At 40.3% G+C, this 18,135-nt stretch overlaps 1 protein-coding gene across 8 annotated transcripts in view; it reads left to right on the top strand.

The window, feature by feature from the left end:
- Positions 1–18,135, top strand: part of Erc1 (ELKS/RAB6-interacting/CAST family member 1) — a 356,262-nt gene that overhangs the window by 269,040 nt on the left and 69,087 nt on the right. For all 8 annotated transcript variants that reach the window (XM_026788064.1, XM_026788065.1, XM_005365120.3 and 5 more), the window contains one exon: positions 12,193–12,337. In XM_026788064.1, the coding sequence (XP_026643865.1) occupies positions 12,193–12,337 (145 nt within the window). The remainder of the gene's footprint in view (positions 1–12,192; positions 12,338–18,135) is intronic.

The following is an 18,135-nucleotide window of genomic DNA, read 5'->3' as shown; positions in this document are numbered from 1 at the left end:
TGTAGACCAGGCTGGTCTCGAACTCACAGAGATCCACCTGCCTCTGCCTCCCGAGTGCTGGGATTAAAGGCGTGCGCCACCACCGCCCGGCTCAGCTTTATCTTTTGAGCATATACTTACTAAGCCTCCCAGCCCCACATCTCCACTGCAGCTTTAAGACATAGTTTAGCAAGTGCTTGATCTACTGGCACTAAAATCACCAGTACTAATACCTTGCTAGCTGTTTTTGTTTATTGTTTGTTTGTTTAATTTGCCTTAAATTTATTAAAGTGTGTGTGTGTGTGTGTGTGTGTGTGTGTGTGTGTGTGTGTGCCTGCGTGCATGTGTACATTTTGAGGTCAGAGGATTTGGGGAGCTGGCTCTATTTTTCCACCATGTGAGTCCTGGGGAAGAATTACAAGTCCTCAGACTTGACAACAAGCACCCTTATCCACTGAGCCACCTGACAAGCCCTTCCAGCTTTTCTATAAGGCAGATACATAAAGAGCAGAAGGGGATCACAAACACTTACATGGATGTACATCCTTCCATTTACTGTAGACATGCTAGGATTACAGGTGTGTGCCACTACATCTAGCTTTTTCATGAGGGTTCCAGAGGTCGAACTGAGACATCAGGCTTGTGCAGCAAGAGCTTTTGCTCACTTAGCCATATCTGTGGCCCTCTTCTAACCTTTAGACTTGTTTTGTTATGCATTCTGTTCCTTAGAGACTTTTTATAGACTTTGTTGTATAGATTCCCAAAACTAAACTGTTGTAAAATATTGTGAAATGTTAGTTCACCTAACATTATTGAGGCCCTAGATTCAAACACCAGCACTGAGAAAAAATAATTAAAATAACTGGGCAGTAGTGGCACACACCTTTAATCCCACCACTGGGGAGACAGAGGCAGGTAGATTTCAAAGCCAGCCTGGTCTACAGAGCAAGTTCCAAGATGGGCTCCACAGCTACAAAGAAACCCTGTCTCAAAAAACAATGAATAAATAAATAAAGGGCTTTATTAAAGGGAAGCTGTGTGTTCACTGCCTTGCTACATGGAGTGAACTGCATATGTATTTGTCTCTTTCAGGTGGGAGTGCAGACTGGAGTAGTTTTCTTTATGAACTTGTCAGGGGTCAGAGTCCACCTCTGCTGCTTCAGTGTCCTGGTCTGTCTTCATGGCCCTGTGGTCCCATGTGGTCACTGAAGTTTTGAACATAGTAGTTTCACCCTTCTTAAGGACAAAACCAGTGACCCCTGGAGTAACTCCCATAGCTGCGAACTGTTACTACAAACATGGAATGTAGGGCTTTATTAGGGTAACTTCTCCATATTCATTATGAACAAAGAAGTAGCATGGAAAACTTTAGCTGGTTCCCTGTTGTTTTCTCTTCAGAGCCTTATAGGAAGTAAAAACATGACTGGAAGTGATGATGACTAAGGATTTAGGGGTGGGTGCTTCTTCCCCTGCCTAGCAGCTAACATGGTCACTGTGCACCTCATCCAGTGGAAAATGAACAAGGGGAAGGCACCAGTTTCACTACTGAGAAGCTTCTTTGATTCGTACATTCAAAGAAAAGAACAGGTCTATGAGGAAACATTGTTGTCAGAAAGTCCCGTTGCTCTGATGTAGTCATGAAGATTGAGAGGCTTAGCTGCAATGTATTAAGACTATTTCCTTTTAGAAAGTAAGAATGGAAATTCAATATCCAAGTGAGTCTCAAAATAGTCCCTATGACAATTTCACAGTTCATCCCCTAGAGCTGTCATTGCTAAATATACATGTAATCTCTCCCTTGGGGGTTTTCAGACCCAGTTTAAAAGATGCCCTGAAATATGTATTTGTTTCTTACAATGATCTGAAAATGTACCACCCAGATTCATTCTTTGGGCCAGACTTACTGAAAAATTCATTTTAACAAAAATAATATTTGGGGGTTCAATATACAGCCCAGGGTTAGAGTGCCTGCCCCGCACGTGTGAGTCCCTAGGTTCACTCTCCAGTAGTGCATTTCCTATATGCACACACACACAGCTCAAAACTTGAAGAATAGAATTAGCTTTGAAGCTGATTTCAATGAAAACTTTGCAAGGACCATTTTAGAATAACTTTGTTGTTTCTCTCACCAAATAAATTTTCTTTAAACTTACCTTTTATTTGAAGTGTAGGTAGATATATTTCACAAAAGAAGGAAATTAATAACTTTTACTAAATTAACTTATAAACAAATACCTTTACTTTTGAATATTAGTAAAAATGAAGCTTTCATTAATCTTAGAGTCTGCAGAGTTGAGTTCATGTACTTTTTAGGCATGCTAGTGTAGTTGTGGAATGAAAACTCCACTACTTTTGCTATGACTGTGTGTGATAACAGCATTCTGCGAGTCTTTTAACGCTTGTTACAGTCTTAACAAAGCCAGTCTTTTCTTGTCTACATACAAAACTTGGAAAGACTGCTCTGGGTACTGGGGATGTAGCTTATCAGAACATGCAAGCCTCCTATTTTGATCCCCTATATTGTGTGTGTGTATGTGTGTGTGTGTGTGTGTGTGTGTGTGTGTGTGTGTGTGTGTAAGAAAAAAAGAGAGCACATCCATTATTATAAAGTAGATGCCCCAGTTTTTTTTTAATGATCACTAACCAAAGTTTTATTTTTTGTGTTTAATACAGAAGGAATTTTGTAACATTTTGATATATGGATATTACCTGTAAAATCCAGTTAAACTATAAAAGAGCAAAGAGAAATCTTTTTAGATTATTTAGTTTGTGCATAATTTTCCTCATTCCCAGACGTAAGTTTTATAAAGAAAATATTACAGAATATCACCAATACTGGCATAAGACCCCTTGTATATAGCTGACACTCATCATATTAATTGGTAATTGTATCTTTTTTTGTTTGTGACACTAAAATTACAATATCAGATCACAGGCAAGTAAGTACAGAAGTCTGGACCTACATGTAATTCAGCCTAAATGTGAACTAGCAAAGTGACTACATTCTTCTGGAAATGAGACCACATAGAGAGGACCTCCCTCCTCCTGCTGGCCTAACTTGCCACCCCCAACCCCACCATGTTCTAGGCATAGATGTGAGATAAGCAGCAGCAGGGTTTGGAGATTGTCTTCTGCAGCTGACTTACTGCTATACAGCGGAAGGCTGTACTGGGCAGGCCACAGCCACAGTCATACCTTCTGATGCTTATTCATTGGTGGAACAGGTTTTCTCTTAGAACCCCTGCCTGTGACTCTTAAATCCAGGAGGAGTCAAACAGCAGCATGCTGTTCATTGTTTAGAAACAGCTTCTCTTAATAGAAGACTTCTACTCCATAACACATCGCTTGCCATAGCTAGATAGCCTGGCCTTTTAGCTTCCAGAGTCTTCTGATTGTTCCTCTTTGCATCTTTCCTCTTTAGCTTTTTTGATGTGCCTTGTTTCAAACCAAATCATTCCGTATTCAGTGTTTTTGAGTCTTATTGATGTGTCCTCGGTAGGCACATCAAGGGTTTCAAATCTGTGTTTATTCCTGTGGATGTTTGCTCTGACTCAGATCCTTTTCAAAGCTCTCTCTTCATAGTACCCCTAATTTAGGCCCCTTCAGTGGTGGAGCAATGCATCCTCACACAGCTTTGGCTTCCACACGCACCACTTCTGTCAGTCATGCCATCATGATTCCCTGTCCATATGCTAAAATGGTTTTCCTGTCTGGGCACACCAGAGCTCTCTGCCCATGTGATGGAGTAGCACCTGTCCCTTACTGCTTCCCCCACTACTTAATGAAAATTGCAGTATTAAAAAGGGCAGTGGGATGGGGGCACATGCCTGTTGTTCCAGCACTTGGGAGGCAGAGGCAGGAAGATCTGCAAGTTGAAGGCTAGGATGTCTATATAGGGAGTCCCAGGATAGCCAGGGCTACACAGTAGCAAGACCCTCTAGATAGACTAGAATAAATGACAGAATCAAAGTGCCACCCCAATAAAATCATTTCCAGACATCTGATGGTCTGTTTAAACACCCACTCTGAGACACTTAGTAATTCTTTCAGCTTTCCGGTTCTGCTGTTATCAAGTGTGGGTACACCAAGTATTCATTTTGTGAAATGAACTCTCTACCTTAGTGGCTTTTCCCCTTTGGCTACCACTTGTGTCCTCTAGAGAAACTCAGATTCATTATCTCATTTCAGCAAAACTAACTTAAAGTTTTACCCTAGTAGTCATATTCGTTATAAATATATCTTGTATATCTATTAGTAAATTTTTCTGGGTTATCCCATTAATACCCACCCTGTCATCTTCAGTTGGACGTCCTCTATTTTGTGCTGCCTCTTAAATTATGGTTCCAACACTGAGCCTCACCGTCAGCCTATCTAGGTGAACCAGCCAATCTCAGTCTCAGGCCCTCCCCTTCTTGTTTCTTTCTTTCATGGAATACAGCTTGACAAAGCTGTGGGTGTCCTTCTAATGTCTGTTTCTTTCGTGTTTGCAAAGCTTGATATTACTTGCTCTGACTTGGTGCTGATTGTCTTACATGCTGCTGCACATGGTTGAGGGCAGGGAGTCTTAAAAGGATAGTAAAACACAGCTTCAAAATAAGCAAAAATGCTAGAACCATTAATGTTGACCTTAGCAGGCAAGAATGTCGCCAGAATTAGAGACTCATGGCTCAAGATGTATATGTCTGACACTCAGAACTATTCTTGGCACTTGGAGTGAATAAAACAAGGATTCTACCTTTACAGCACCTGTATTCCAGTATTTTAAGCAAAGACTGGCATGTAATCCCATAGTTTCTAGAGTAGACTGGATACTCACACCACTAAATAAAAGAAAAAGTGATAAACAGTTAAGACATGTGCGGAGCAGAACATTGACAATCTTTAAAAGTTCTTGTCTTTCAAGGTCATCTTCTAGAATGAAGATACTATGAAATTAAATATGGAATCATCATTAACATTACCTAAAAGGCATAAGTAACTCAAGTATCTGTGAGGAAAAAATGGATTAGACAGGGATTGATGTATACATACAGTGAAATGTTATTCGATGTTGAAAAAGAAGATGCTACAATGTGAATAAATCTTGAAAACATTCTGTTAAGCGAAATGAACCTCTTGCAAAAGAGAATTACTGAATGATTCCACTTTTATAAAATACCTAGAGTAGCCAAGTCCACTGAGACAGAAGGTAGAATAATAGTTATCAGAAGCTGGGGCAGGAGAAATAAGGAATTATTATTAAATGGATATAGTTTTAGTTTTTCAAGATTAAAAGTCTTGGGCTGGAGAGATGGCTCAGCAGTTAAGAGCATTGCGTGCTCTTCCATAGGACCCGAGTTCGATTCCCAGCAACCACATGGTGGCTCACAACCATCTATAATGAGGTCTGGTTTCCTCTTCTGGCCTGCAGGCATATATGCAAACAGAATATTGTAACCTCTATATATTATATTATATTGTAATATAATAAATAAATATATACCAAAATTAAATAAATAAATAAATAAATAAAAGATTAAAAGTCTTGGAATAAATTGGTTGTACAATTGTGTGGATGCATTTAGTACCACCAAACCTCTGAAAACAGTTATGTGTTTAAGTGGGGCTGGAGAGAGGGCTAAGGATAGTTAAGTGGTTAAGGATGCATGCTGCTCCTGCAGAGGACTAGCTTTGGTTTCCAGCACCCACCTCACAACTGCTTCTAACTCCAGCTCCAAGAGGTTCAGTACTCTATTCTGGCCTCCTTATGTACCTGCATCTGGTATGTATATATATATATATATATATATATATATATATATATATATATATATCTCCACCAAAGACAAATTGGCATACACATAATTAAAAATAATACTTTTTAAAAGATGTTATAAATATTCTATCACAACTTAAAATTAATATGTGAACAAACTGAAAAACTAATTGCTTGAGAAAAAAATTTAAGACAAACCATACATGCAGGCGTCACATGTATGAAAGAATTGAAGGTAACTCACAAAATGGCTCTCTTCACCATCCAGATGGTATCAGTGTACAGAAGCAGATGCTGACAAGGAAGAAAGTAGTAGTCAGTGGGGGAGCTAGACCTTGACAGAGACTAACTCGGCACGTCGCAGGTAGAGAAGGTTAAGTCAACACCGGGGAAAGAGGTGAAACTGATGGAGGGTTGCTGAGAGACGGCAGAAAGACATGGTCCCGAGTTTAGGCCAGGCATGTGATGCGCTGAGAGACCCAAGAATGTTGACCTTAGAGAAGCAGGGCAGTGTAGACTGACAGGAAAGTTGGAGATGAAACTTTAAGAACAATACAGGCCCCAAATAAATGGGTGGTAGTGGTTACAGAAATAACAGTCCCATATAGTGAAGACTACTAGAAAAGAATAACACTCAGTGTTGGACCATAGGAAGCAAAGCACAACTAGATTATGTAGGTACTGTCAGCCTGGGGACCCAGGAGTGAGTGACCCCATTAACATGATGGGAAAACATGATGGTGGAGGAAATAATTGACTTAGTGCTGACATTTTACACCCAGGATATTCTGTAATATCTACATAAAAGAACAGAACACAGGTTTCAAATTTTGAGAGATCAGGTTTACCCACAGGACATGACTGTGCTTTTCACAAAGCTTAAATCGGGTTGACGTGTCTTCCATACTCTAGAAAGGAGAAAATCATAACTGAGTGGACATCTTCAGGGCATGAGTAAAACCAGCAATTGCCTGGATTTTAGATAGCCAGGTGGTTAAATCACAAGACCACAGAATCAAAGTAATTCATAATAAGAGAATGAGGATTTGCAATTTAATCTAGATTGTAGTCAATTAAACTATGCCTCCTTATCCATGTCATTCTCATGCCTCCAACCTCATTCTTTCATCTGGTCTTTTCCCTAAAGTTTTTGGGCTTATAGAGCATATTGTATGTAATTCTGCAACTCTTCAGCTTGAAATTCATACTTGGAAGAGGAGGAAGTGGTAAAAAAAAATGTTGGTTATGTTTCTTAATTCTTACTCCTTGTACTTCAGCAGAACATACTCCTCGAGCCTCTGTGGAACACACACATGCTTAGCACGCACTCCAAGTCACTGTTCCAGTCTTGCTTGCAGTTTCTTGCTTACTGGTGTTGGAAGACCACTGTTAAAGACGCAGAAATCATCAAAGGTGCTCAGCTTTTCATGCCTATGGCATTTGTCTCCAGTTTCTGAAATTTGCCCAGAAGGGTTTTGGAAAGGAACAGAGGGGAGGTCTCACTATTTCCTGCTGCTCAAATGCCACAGTAGTGCACATCTTGCTTCCATTAGACTTTGCAGGTCAAAGAGCAAGTTCAGCCGGTGTAGTTTACAGCACCAGGGACAGAGTGACTAGCCACTTTAATGACTTGCCTTTCTGCGGCAACTTACTGAGGAAATAGGGGTTGCTAACCACTGAAATGTTTGTATCCAGTTGACGGGGTGGGGGTGTTTGCTTGTTAACTGCGAAATAGACTCCTAACAAGTACAGGAAGTGCACTGACATTTTGTCCTGTGATCCTGTGGGGGTTCTCCCTTGTGTCTTCCCAGTTGCTCCTTTGGGCTCTCCAGGGAAACAGGCTGCTTGTGCTTGCAGGACTCTGGTTGGTGGCAGCTTCCTAGTTAGGAGCGCTCTTAGTGGTCAGCTTCTGTCGGTGTCTACCACTTCTCTAAAATATTCATGTTGGTGCTAGGACCTAACTTCTAGATCGCAGTTACTAGAAGAATCACTTCTGACTGTTTTTTTCTTTTTCTTTCTTGTGTTTCTGTTTCCATCAAAGAGTATCTTTCTACAGAGAAAACTGTTTTCCATAAGCGGCTACTAACTTACAGTTCTTCTCACAGTTTATTTTTTTGTTTCATTCTGTATTTTGTTGCCTCTGAAAAGCACAACATTTTAAACAGAAGTTTGGACTTTTTTTTTTTTTTTTTTTTTTTTTTTTTGCTCTACTGTCTACCAAGTCCCTTAGTTTAGGCTTACCATGTAGGCCTCCTTTCTGTCCGATGTATTAAGAAAACAGCAAGGCTAATCGCACCAAACTTAAAGCTGTTGATGCTGCTTACACATCCTTACCTTGTCTTCTTGAATGTTTCCAAAGGATGTAGCTCAGTGGTGGAACTCAGTCTCCATGAGAGAAAGGGAGAGACACCACAGTGTTTTCAAGAGCCCTTGTCCATTGTGTCACCCAGAAAGATGCAGCTTGCTCCACAGCCTGCCTGCGTATTCCCAAAAGGACGGGTTTTGCAAAAGAGGCTTTCTTCAGCAACAGGCAAACGTGAAATGCCAGCAGTCCTAGACCTCACTTGTCTCTCCGGATAGGTTCAGGGATGTTTGGGGGCATGGAAACCAGATAATCAAAGACACAGAGAAACAGTTGGAAGTTAAGTGGGTGGCCTTGCATGTGGCTAGCCAGGCGTCATGAAAAGTGATGGCTTTATTGTTCTCTGACAATGAGATTTGAGGTTTGTTAGTTGTCTTTTTTTTTTTCTTTCTCAAAACAGACAAGTCTGGTCTCAAATTTATGGTAGTCCTCCTGCCTCTGCTTCCACCCCAGGTACTTAGATTATAAGTGTGATGATTCTTCATGCCAGGCTTGAGCATGGAGTTTTGCTCCAACAGATGCTTCCAGTGGACCCAATTCCAACTAGTTTTAGCCATTACTGAGTTCCTGAAAACCTTGGGAACCCATATGGCAGAGTTACTGTCTGTAGTAAAGCAATAGGGATGCATTGCTGCCTTGGCTAGACAATGTCTCCAACTGCTGAGAGTAGAAGGTCTCGGTTTGGGCTCAAGGGGACACTGAGATAGACTGTCTTTTTGAATGAGAGATTGGTTTATTAGAAGAACTCTTAATGCCAAGGAAAGCCAGCATGGCAGTGGTCCTGGGGAAAGTTGAGGCTCACATGACAAAGTGAGATTGCTTCCTTACAGGTTCTAGAAACCTGTAAGGAAGGTGATGGGTCTGTAGTAAATGCTTGCAAGTTGGGCAGTCTCTGGTTCCCTGATGGCAATGGGAGGGGACTGTCTCTTGCATTCTGCAGAAAAAAATGTATGACCTTGAGGATGTGGAGGAAATGAGGAAAGGCACCCAGTTAGTGTGCAGTCATTCTACTGGATGTACAGGTTTGGGTGACCCAATAGCTTGGGTTCTGCTAGCCTAGAGCCTTGTGTGCAGAATCAGCTGTCAGGATGGGGAGACACAGCTCAAGTGTGATCTGGGCAGCATCTGCAGTGGCTCCCAGCGGAAAGCAGGTGAAGCTCCAGAGCCTTATTCGTGTTTTCTTTGGGCATTGATAGGATCTGTTGAGAAGTTAATAAAATGATAATATAACAAAGAGAACAATACTGTCTGTATCCCTAGCTGTCCAAGCATGCTGTTTATGAAAGAATTGGAATTCAGTCAAAATATTTCGACGATATAGAATAATTTCACCTTTACAGGTTGTGCTTTTTTTCTTTTTTATTGCCTCTGCCAACCCGCCAAGTATGTGTGTGTACATAAATGTAGAGGCCAGAGACTAGTTATTTCTCTCCTCCCACTATCAAACCCAGGTGGCAGGCTTGCCATCCCTTGTGCATTTTTTCTAAATACAAAACTCAAATCACTATAATCTTTGTATTTTGTATCTAAGAAAGGTGTTGATGGCGCCATATAATTATAATGCTGATATTGATTGATCATTTGCTCTTGGCCTAATGGCAAGTGTGTGGTCCTGACAATGAGTACACAGAAACACAGCACCCTTGCGGACAGTGCACACTTCTCATCCCAACCCCTTATGTCCTCAAAGAAAACAGATGATAACAATCACCAGGAAGCTGTGCAGTACAGTCAAACAGCTTGAGCACCTTCAGCATCAAGGTTATATTTGTTTCAGATGTTCAGTGGTCTTATTTAGACTGTCTTTTCCTTCACTGCTGACTAGAGCCTGGTTGTACAAGCCACCTGCCGTTTTCCCCAGTTCCACGTGTTGAGACAGTAAAAGTGATACTCGGATCCATGCTCTCTTCCAACAGCAAAACTAGTTAATTTTTTTTTATTTTCATGTCGTAAACTGATCTGTGGCCCACATTTTTTAGTATTACTTATTCAGAGTTTAGTAGATCTACTCATCCAAAATAAAATCTTAGACTATTTAAATGATAGTCTTTCAGTTTGTGGCCTCACTAAACTTTTCCATATGACTGCAGTTGAAGCTCAATTATCTTAACAAAAGTCAGAAGCAAAGTTAAGCTATTGCAGTGCATTTTCAGACTCAGCATTTCCTGGGTCAGAACCTACAACTACTTTACATAGTTCTCCTGTAGTAACTCACATTTGTCTCTTTAGATGACCTAGTGAAGGCTGGGTTCGGGTCCATGGGCAGTTTGTTCCCCCAGTTTGTTCCGATTGTTTGTAAGTTTCTTCTCCTTGATCTTTACTTCCTGTACATGAACTGCAGAGTAGTTAGCCAGACTGTGGCAAAGAGTAGGGTGGAAAGTGAGGCCAAATTTAGCATAGTATTGCAGTTTGAACAGAGAAACTGAAAACTCTCACCATGAAAGCTGATGTGTAGCAGTGTGCAGAGAATAGATTTATCCTATGCAAATGATCCCCAAACCCAAGACTATTAACATTGCATTTCTTTGTACAGTCCTCCACTGAGCCTCTACCGTTTTTACCAGCTCTGGCCCGCTTTATTTTATGGAAAGGTTTTCTTTCCTAATAAACTATAGCTACTTCTACCACTGTCTTTATGTCCCTGTTCCAGTTCCTCACTGGGAGAAATGCCAATGGGTGCCCACTGAGCCCCAATATCTGCTGTAATAAAACCACCGGTAATCTGTGATGCTTAAATTATTGTTTGAAAGTATATATAAAGGTCATTGCCAACAAAGTCACAATCCTAAATGTGTATGCATTGATGATATCAAAATACTTCATGATGTTCAGCTGTAATTCTAAGTCCATTTTCTTAAAGTTTACAAATCAGGGCTGGTTCAGTAGGTGAAGACATTTGCTCCCAAGCTTGACAACCTGAGTTCAGTTCCCATTTTGGAAACAAAGAAAGAATAATCTACATATCCCACAAAGGAACAAGACAAAAGTAGCTCAGCAAGGCAATTCTTTTTGTAAAAAGGGTGCAGAAGACTCAAACTGGACTTGCAAGCCACCAGGACAGGCATTCACTTGATTTTTGTTCTAACACAGGTCATAACTGTTTCTTTTCCCCATCAGCTGGGGTCCAATCTCACAGTCTTTTGCTGTTGCCTAGTTTTTAAAGAATCAGCATGAAGGAAGAGGTAGGGGTTAAGATTTGTATAAAAATCATACAAGCTATGGGGAAATTTGTGAAATATTGGTGCTTGGTGGGCAAATTACCTTTAAAAAAGTTTTTTTTAACACCCAAGATGCTACATGATGAAAGAGAGAACAGAATTCCGCAAGTCATCCTTGCTTCTATGCATGCATAGGCTCACATTTTATTTTATTTTTGAGTCAGGGTCTTACTATGTAGCTCTTGCTAGCTTGGTCCTCACTAAGAAGACCAGGTTGGCCTTGAGTTCACAGAGATCAGCTTGCCTCTACCCCTCAAGGGCTGGGATTATTAAAGCCATGTGTCACCTTTTCTGGCCTTTTTTACTTTTCAGTTGAAAAAAAATATAAAAAGGAGTTCCTACATATAGTTGTAGCTTAATTTTAAAAATAAAGTTAGTGACTATTTTGTTTAGTTGGTGCAATTTTGTCATGTTTATGCTTTAACATGTAATTCTTCCTGCTGATAAGTACTGTGTGTCAGACCATGGGACTATCCGTTTCAGATACTGATAACACTAAGCCAGATCTCACAGAAGAAATCTTCGGCGCACACACACACACACACACACACACACACACACACACACACACACACACACACGGGGCGGGGGATGGGGGACAAGAGTGTGATTCCAGCAAAGAGGCTACGCTGTGCTGCAATTTTTACCCAACTTTAGGTTCTACCCAGTACCTGACTCCTCCACGCTCTTTGTTAAGTAAACAATGTTGAACTAAATCCCATGGTATAGAACTTCCTGCCACCCACTCCCCCACCCCCCACCTCCCGTGAATGATGTGAAAGTCAGATGTTTTCCTTTGTTCTCCAGATTTTTCTTTATAGAACTACAAAGAATTATTTCAAGTTTGGATTGGTACTCATGTCTTTTTTCCTTTGCAGGCAAGAAGCTCTTCTGGCTGCTATTAGTGAAAAGGATGCTAATATAGCTCTTCTAGAGCTTTCATCCTCTAAGAAAAAGACCCAAGAAGAAGTGGCTGCACTGAAACGGGAAAAGGACCGCCTGGTGCAGCAGCTCAAACAACAGGTATTAATGGTGCCCAGGGCAGAGTGGAGCCAATGTCCCACTGCCCTTTCAAAAATGTCTTTATTACTGTGTATGTCCTTGTGTTTCATGCTAGACATCAAATACAGAAGATTTTTGTAGAGACTTTACAGGTCTTCTATCTCTTTAAAAAAAAAATCATAGAATTCTCAGTGATTGGACTAAATTAGAAGATGTCACAGGTCCTTTTTTTTTAACAAAATGTTACAAAAATTAGTGATCAATCTTTTATTTATACTCATACTTGATTACTTATAATGTTGAACATGTACCTTCTCTGTGTTTGCATCTTTTAGGGTTCCATTTGCTTTCATCTTATTGAGAAAAGGTCTTGCTATGTAGCTCTGGCCAACCCAGTAGTCAGTTTTTAACCCAGGCTAGTCTTGAATTCATGACACTCCCCCTGCCGGAGCTTCCCCAATGCTGGGATTATAAGTGTGTACCACCATGCCCAGCTGTGTCTATACAATTTTTTCAGTTTCTAACAAGAGGACTTAAGTAACAGTATGATTCTGTTTCACTGTTGGTTAAGTCAGAACAGATCATCTGCAATGTCAGTGGTTACTAAGAGCTGCACTTTCCTCCAGTCTCCATGGCCCGGTCAGTGCCTGCTTCAGCTCTATGACCTGTAAGCCGACTCACAGACTTCTCAGGCCCCTCTCTCCAGGACCTCTCTTCCTTGGACCACACTCTTTACTGTCAACAGATCCTCCTAGACTCTCACCTGAATTTATTTAGCAGCATTGACCAATTATTATTAAATACTTAGTGTGTATTAGGACTTGTGACTGCTGTTAATACGGCAGACATGACCCTGAATACGTGCACTTATTACAAGATCATCCATCCATTTATTCAGCATTGTGGATATTTTGTCACACGAGGGTGCTCACATATTTCCTTCCAGTTATACCAGAGAACTGAAAAATAACATTTTTTTATTACTCATTTTTTTAAACATCTTCACAGATGACTTTAGCAAATCTCATTTTAAGATCCTAGGAGTACACTGGGTGGTGGTGGCGCACGCCTTTAATCCCAACACTTGAGAGGCAGAGGCAGGCAGATCTCTGTGAGTTCAAGGCCAACCTATAGAATGAGTCCTAGAACGCCTAACTCTGCTTTACACAGAGAAACCCTGTCTTGGAAAACCAAAAAAAAAAAAAAGAAAGAAAGAAAGAAAAAAGAAAAAATATCCTGGAAGAAGTTTGTCTTTGTTCATTATTGTAAACAACTGTCAAGTTCTAGAGTGTGAGTAGAACTATGGATTATGAGTTTAGGGTTAAAATTAACGGATTAGTGATATAAAAACTAAGCAGGTTGTAAATAATGTATCTATTCATGGTAAAAAGACTTCAGTGAGTTGCAATATATTTATGCTTCATTTCCCTCAACTATAAAATGAATATTATGGAACTCTTCAGAGAGCCAAGATCTTCTTGAGAAGACTAGTTAGTGCCTCAGCGCAAAACTGCAGTGTATCGGTTTCTGAGTGTATGCCCCAGAAGTGCCTGGGAGCTGGCTGACCATCGTGTCCTTGAGCCGTTCAATCTCTGTGCCCTGCTCAGTTGACTAGAGCCCATTCCTGGGCCCATTTATGTTTCTTTTTACTTTGAAGGCTGAGCATCACTTTTTTATTTCTGAAGTCTTAATCTAGGTGTCTGCTGAGACTATTTATACTCAAGGGACTAGCGCGGGGTGGGGGTATTTTCCTAGTTTTCTGTTGTGTTATAGTTTAACTTTTGACCCTTCAATTCCAATTTATTTCCCTGATCCCCAAGTTCTTACAGTAAGGGGTATTTGACTGTTTCTAAGTATTTCCATGCAGTTGGGGGAAATACCCATCAATGAAGTATTGTTTTTAACTTACTTTGTTTGTGTCTTTTGTTGGTCACGAGTGTCACAGTGTGCATGTGGGGGCTAGAGGACAACCTGCAGAAGTCTGTTCCGGGGACAACTTGGTTGCCAGGCTTCATAGCAAGTGTCTCCCCTACCGAGTCACATCACAGGCCCCAAGTGATACTCGAAGTAATTCTTTCATGTGCTCTGTCCGTTGTATAGTTGCCAGGTATTTGTCTCTCTGGGAATTACTAGGAGACACGACACTTTATTGTCTACCTTCACTCCTGTTTACTGCTTCACCATGTAAAGCTAATTGCTCTGACACCACTGATTTTGGACCTTGAGATAGGCCTACACTTTGATTTGGCGCATCTTAGATTGTAGCAGGCCTAGCAAACATCCACTTATCTGAAAACCAACATTTGTACATACTTTCAAATGTCTCCTGAATCCTGCTGGTATGCTGGTTCCCACAATGACAGTTGGCAGTGCTCTGTCCATATTCCATTTATAAGCAAGCTGTCTGTCTCCAGTTGTCTATGCACTCTCTGACTCCTTCCCTAGAGACATTTTAGTCCCTCCTTGTGGTCTTTCACTTTGTGCCTGCTCTCCTAGGCTGTGGGACTGGCCGTGGACCACCCGGAACATGTTTATTGCTCTCCTTTCCTCCGTCTCTCACCGCAGCTCGCTCTGTTGTTTATGGTGCTTCCTGAGCCCATTGCAGCCCTTTGTGACTGAGGCATGCAAGTGCAAAGAACTCACTTCCTCCAACTTGGCTTTTGGTGCCCACACTTTTATTACCTCCAGGAGAGGAAATACAGCGTGGGTATCAGTTCTTCCTTAACCGGGGCAGATCATTTTCCTTGTAAATGTTTATCTTTCTTTTCCTATCATGTTGTAAATCTCCTGCTAAACATATAAATGGTGCCATTTATTTTTCTTTAACTTACTAGGTTTTATTTTTTATTTTTTTTTAAATATTTATTAATTTATTTATTAAGCATACAATGTACTGCTGGCAAGGAAGGCACCAGGTCTCATCACAGATGGCTGTGAGCCACCATGTGGTTGCTGGGAATCAAACTCGGGACCTCTGGACTAGCAGCCAGTGCTCTTACCCTCTGAGCCATCTCTCCAGCCCCTTACTAGGTTTTAAAAAGAACTTTTATTAATGTTATTTAGAGGTTTATCAGATTTTTTTTTTAAACTCAGATTGGGTTTTTTTAATTCTTGGTCTTAGGCCTTGACCTATCCATTGGAGCAAATTTTTTTTTGTTTTGTTGTTGTTGTTGTCATCGTTTTTTTATTTTTGTTTGTACATCCTGACCACAGTTTCCCTTCTCTCCTCTCCTCCCAGTTTCTCCTCCTCTCTTTTTCTTCATAAAATGGAAGATTTCCCATGGATATCAACCAGCCATGGTATATCAAGAGTATATCAACTTTTTTAAAAACACTATCTTTCATTTATTCATTGACAGTTTCCTACATGTATACAATTTAACTTGATCACATCTACTACGAGACTCCTCAGTACACCTTCCCGCACCTTCATATGCTCCACCCACACTGAGTCCAATTAGTGCTGCCTACTGGAATGTTGGCTTTTGTATAGGTAAGCATCGCTGTACCTAGTTCATGAGTGCAGCAGCCGCATCCTGTCTGGGAACTGGTGCTTCAGAGCAGTCCTCCTCATCTCTGGCTTTCACACTTTTTCTGCTGCATCTCCGCAAGTTCCCTGAGCCTTTGTGGGCTTGATAGAAATGTCACATTTAGGATGAGCACTGAATGGACATATAGTTCCAACATTTGACCAGTTAAGAGTCTTTTCATTAACTGTTGCTCACTGTGGAAAGAGCCTTCTCTGGCCAAGGTTGGAAACAACTCTAGTCTAAGGCTGTAAATGTAAATATTTAGAAGGCAATTTGACAACATTTCCATTCATCCAAACAATGGTAGTGGGTTCCCCTAGGATCTTTGACCTCCTAAGCCATGGGTTTTGGGCTAGGTTTTAGTGTGGAACAACATACTAAATATGTAGATTCTTACCTATCAGATTGACTGTTCACGCTCTGTATTACATATAGAGATCTCTTCTAACTCAAGTAAAATTGTGTAAAGAAACACTAAAGATCTAATATGAACCAAACTTGATGAAAGTCACCATTTTTGATTTATTTTCTTTCTCTATAAAGAAAGAAATGTTGGATAAAAAGTCTTTCTAGCCAGCCAAGAAAATAGAGCTAGTTACAGGTTTAAAGCCTTTCATTATGAATTAAATTTGGAATGGGAGTCTTTTGCCAATAAAAATAGTGGAGAATAAGCCTTTAAAGCTACATACATAATGTAGAATCCTGAGTTACCATCATTTTTCATGTTTAAGAAATGATGACAAGAAAAATCTTTTCTAGTATTTTTGATCCATGGTTTGTTTAACTAACAGACAAGGGGCTTTTGGATTTAAAGGGCTAGCTTTATTCAAAATTTAAAAATCAGCATGTATACAGATCATACAATTTTTTTCTCGTCATTATTCTCTATGCGATACTAAACATTTATATTGACATTAAGTATATAGAAGAATATGCATAGATTATATGCGTCTACTATGTCATTTTATATAAAGGACCTGAATATCCTCAGGCTTTGGTATCTATGGAGGAGGGAGTCTTGGAGATTAGAACCAATTCTCCACTGATACCAAAGTATGATTTTCAATTATTTTCAATTCAAATATGGACTAAGGTACTATATTATATGGTATGTTGGTCCCATTTTTCACTTTCAGTGTGTTATTTTAATACACATATATGTATACATGTATAAATAATTTTAGTTTCATTTTTACTTGTGCACCAAGAGTGGCCACATTTGCATATTCTCTTTTGTGTTCACTATGAATAATGCAAAGAAACTGACAACAGTGTCAGTGTTGGGACTGGTGATTCCCTAGCTGGGCATTCAGTTCCTTCATGTAAATTTCTGTACTTTGAACATGACTGAAGTTCTAGAGCAGGGTGAGAAATATCTCCATGTGTCCCTCACTCTCCCTGGAAAGTCTGTGTCTCACTAACATGGGTTTGCACCAGTATTCTCCTTCTTGCCTGCTCACGCAGCTCTGCCTACTGCCCAGTTCCAAAGTCACTCCTTTGGATCATCAGCCTCTTATCACATCCCCTGGTACCAGTTACCAGATCTATTAGTCATCTTCTATTCCATAAAAATCCTCTCTCCGTCACACAATAATTATTTCAGGAATTGAGGAATAGCTTAACCTATGGTTCCATTTAGAGCCTCTTGTAAGTTAGTAGTCAGACTGATGGCCAGATCTATAGTCATCTAAAGGCCTGACTTGAACTTGAGAGTCTGTTCATATCCTCATGTGCTCTTGGCCTTTCATACTATAACTTAGAATATGGCAATGGATTACCCTCAACAAATGAGATTCCCAGTGTCTTTGTAACTTAAACTCAGAAATGATACATCATCACTGCTGCCTTTAATGTCATACAAGCTAACTCTTTACAGTTTGAGAGGGAACACACAACACTGGGAATAGTTGGAGAATGGAATTGTTGCTGGCCATCTTGAAAGCTGTCCGCCGCAGCAAGTATTAGGAATTCACAAAGTAGCATACAATGTAACGGTGTAAACGAATGCAGACAGATTGTAAAAATATATATACAGATTTAATGGAGAAATAGACTTACAGAACCACCGTTCCTGCCGAGACCAGGAAAGCAGAAGCAGTGGCTGAGAGCATGCTTGCCAAATTTATAGGCAAACATTAGCCCGAGGCGAACACGCCCCCTGAAGGGCGGGACTTATCCCTACATCTCCCCTTTTTGTCTAAATAAGACAGAATTAAACCAAATACAACTATATACAATAATAACAAATAATAAATATAACAAAAAATATTGAGAACAAAAGTTTTGCTA

This window comes from Microtus ochrogaster, unplaced genomic scaffold (assembly GCF_000317375.1).
Source record: "Microtus ochrogaster isolate Prairie Vole_2 unplaced genomic scaffold, MicOch1.0 UNK1, whole genome shotgun sequence".
Classification (NCBI taxonomy): domain Eukaryota; kingdom Metazoa; phylum Chordata; class Mammalia; order Rodentia; family Cricetidae; genus Microtus; species Microtus ochrogaster.
The sequence above is the reverse complement of the archived record's forward strand: the minus strand, read 5'-3'. Positions and strand labels throughout refer to the sequence as shown.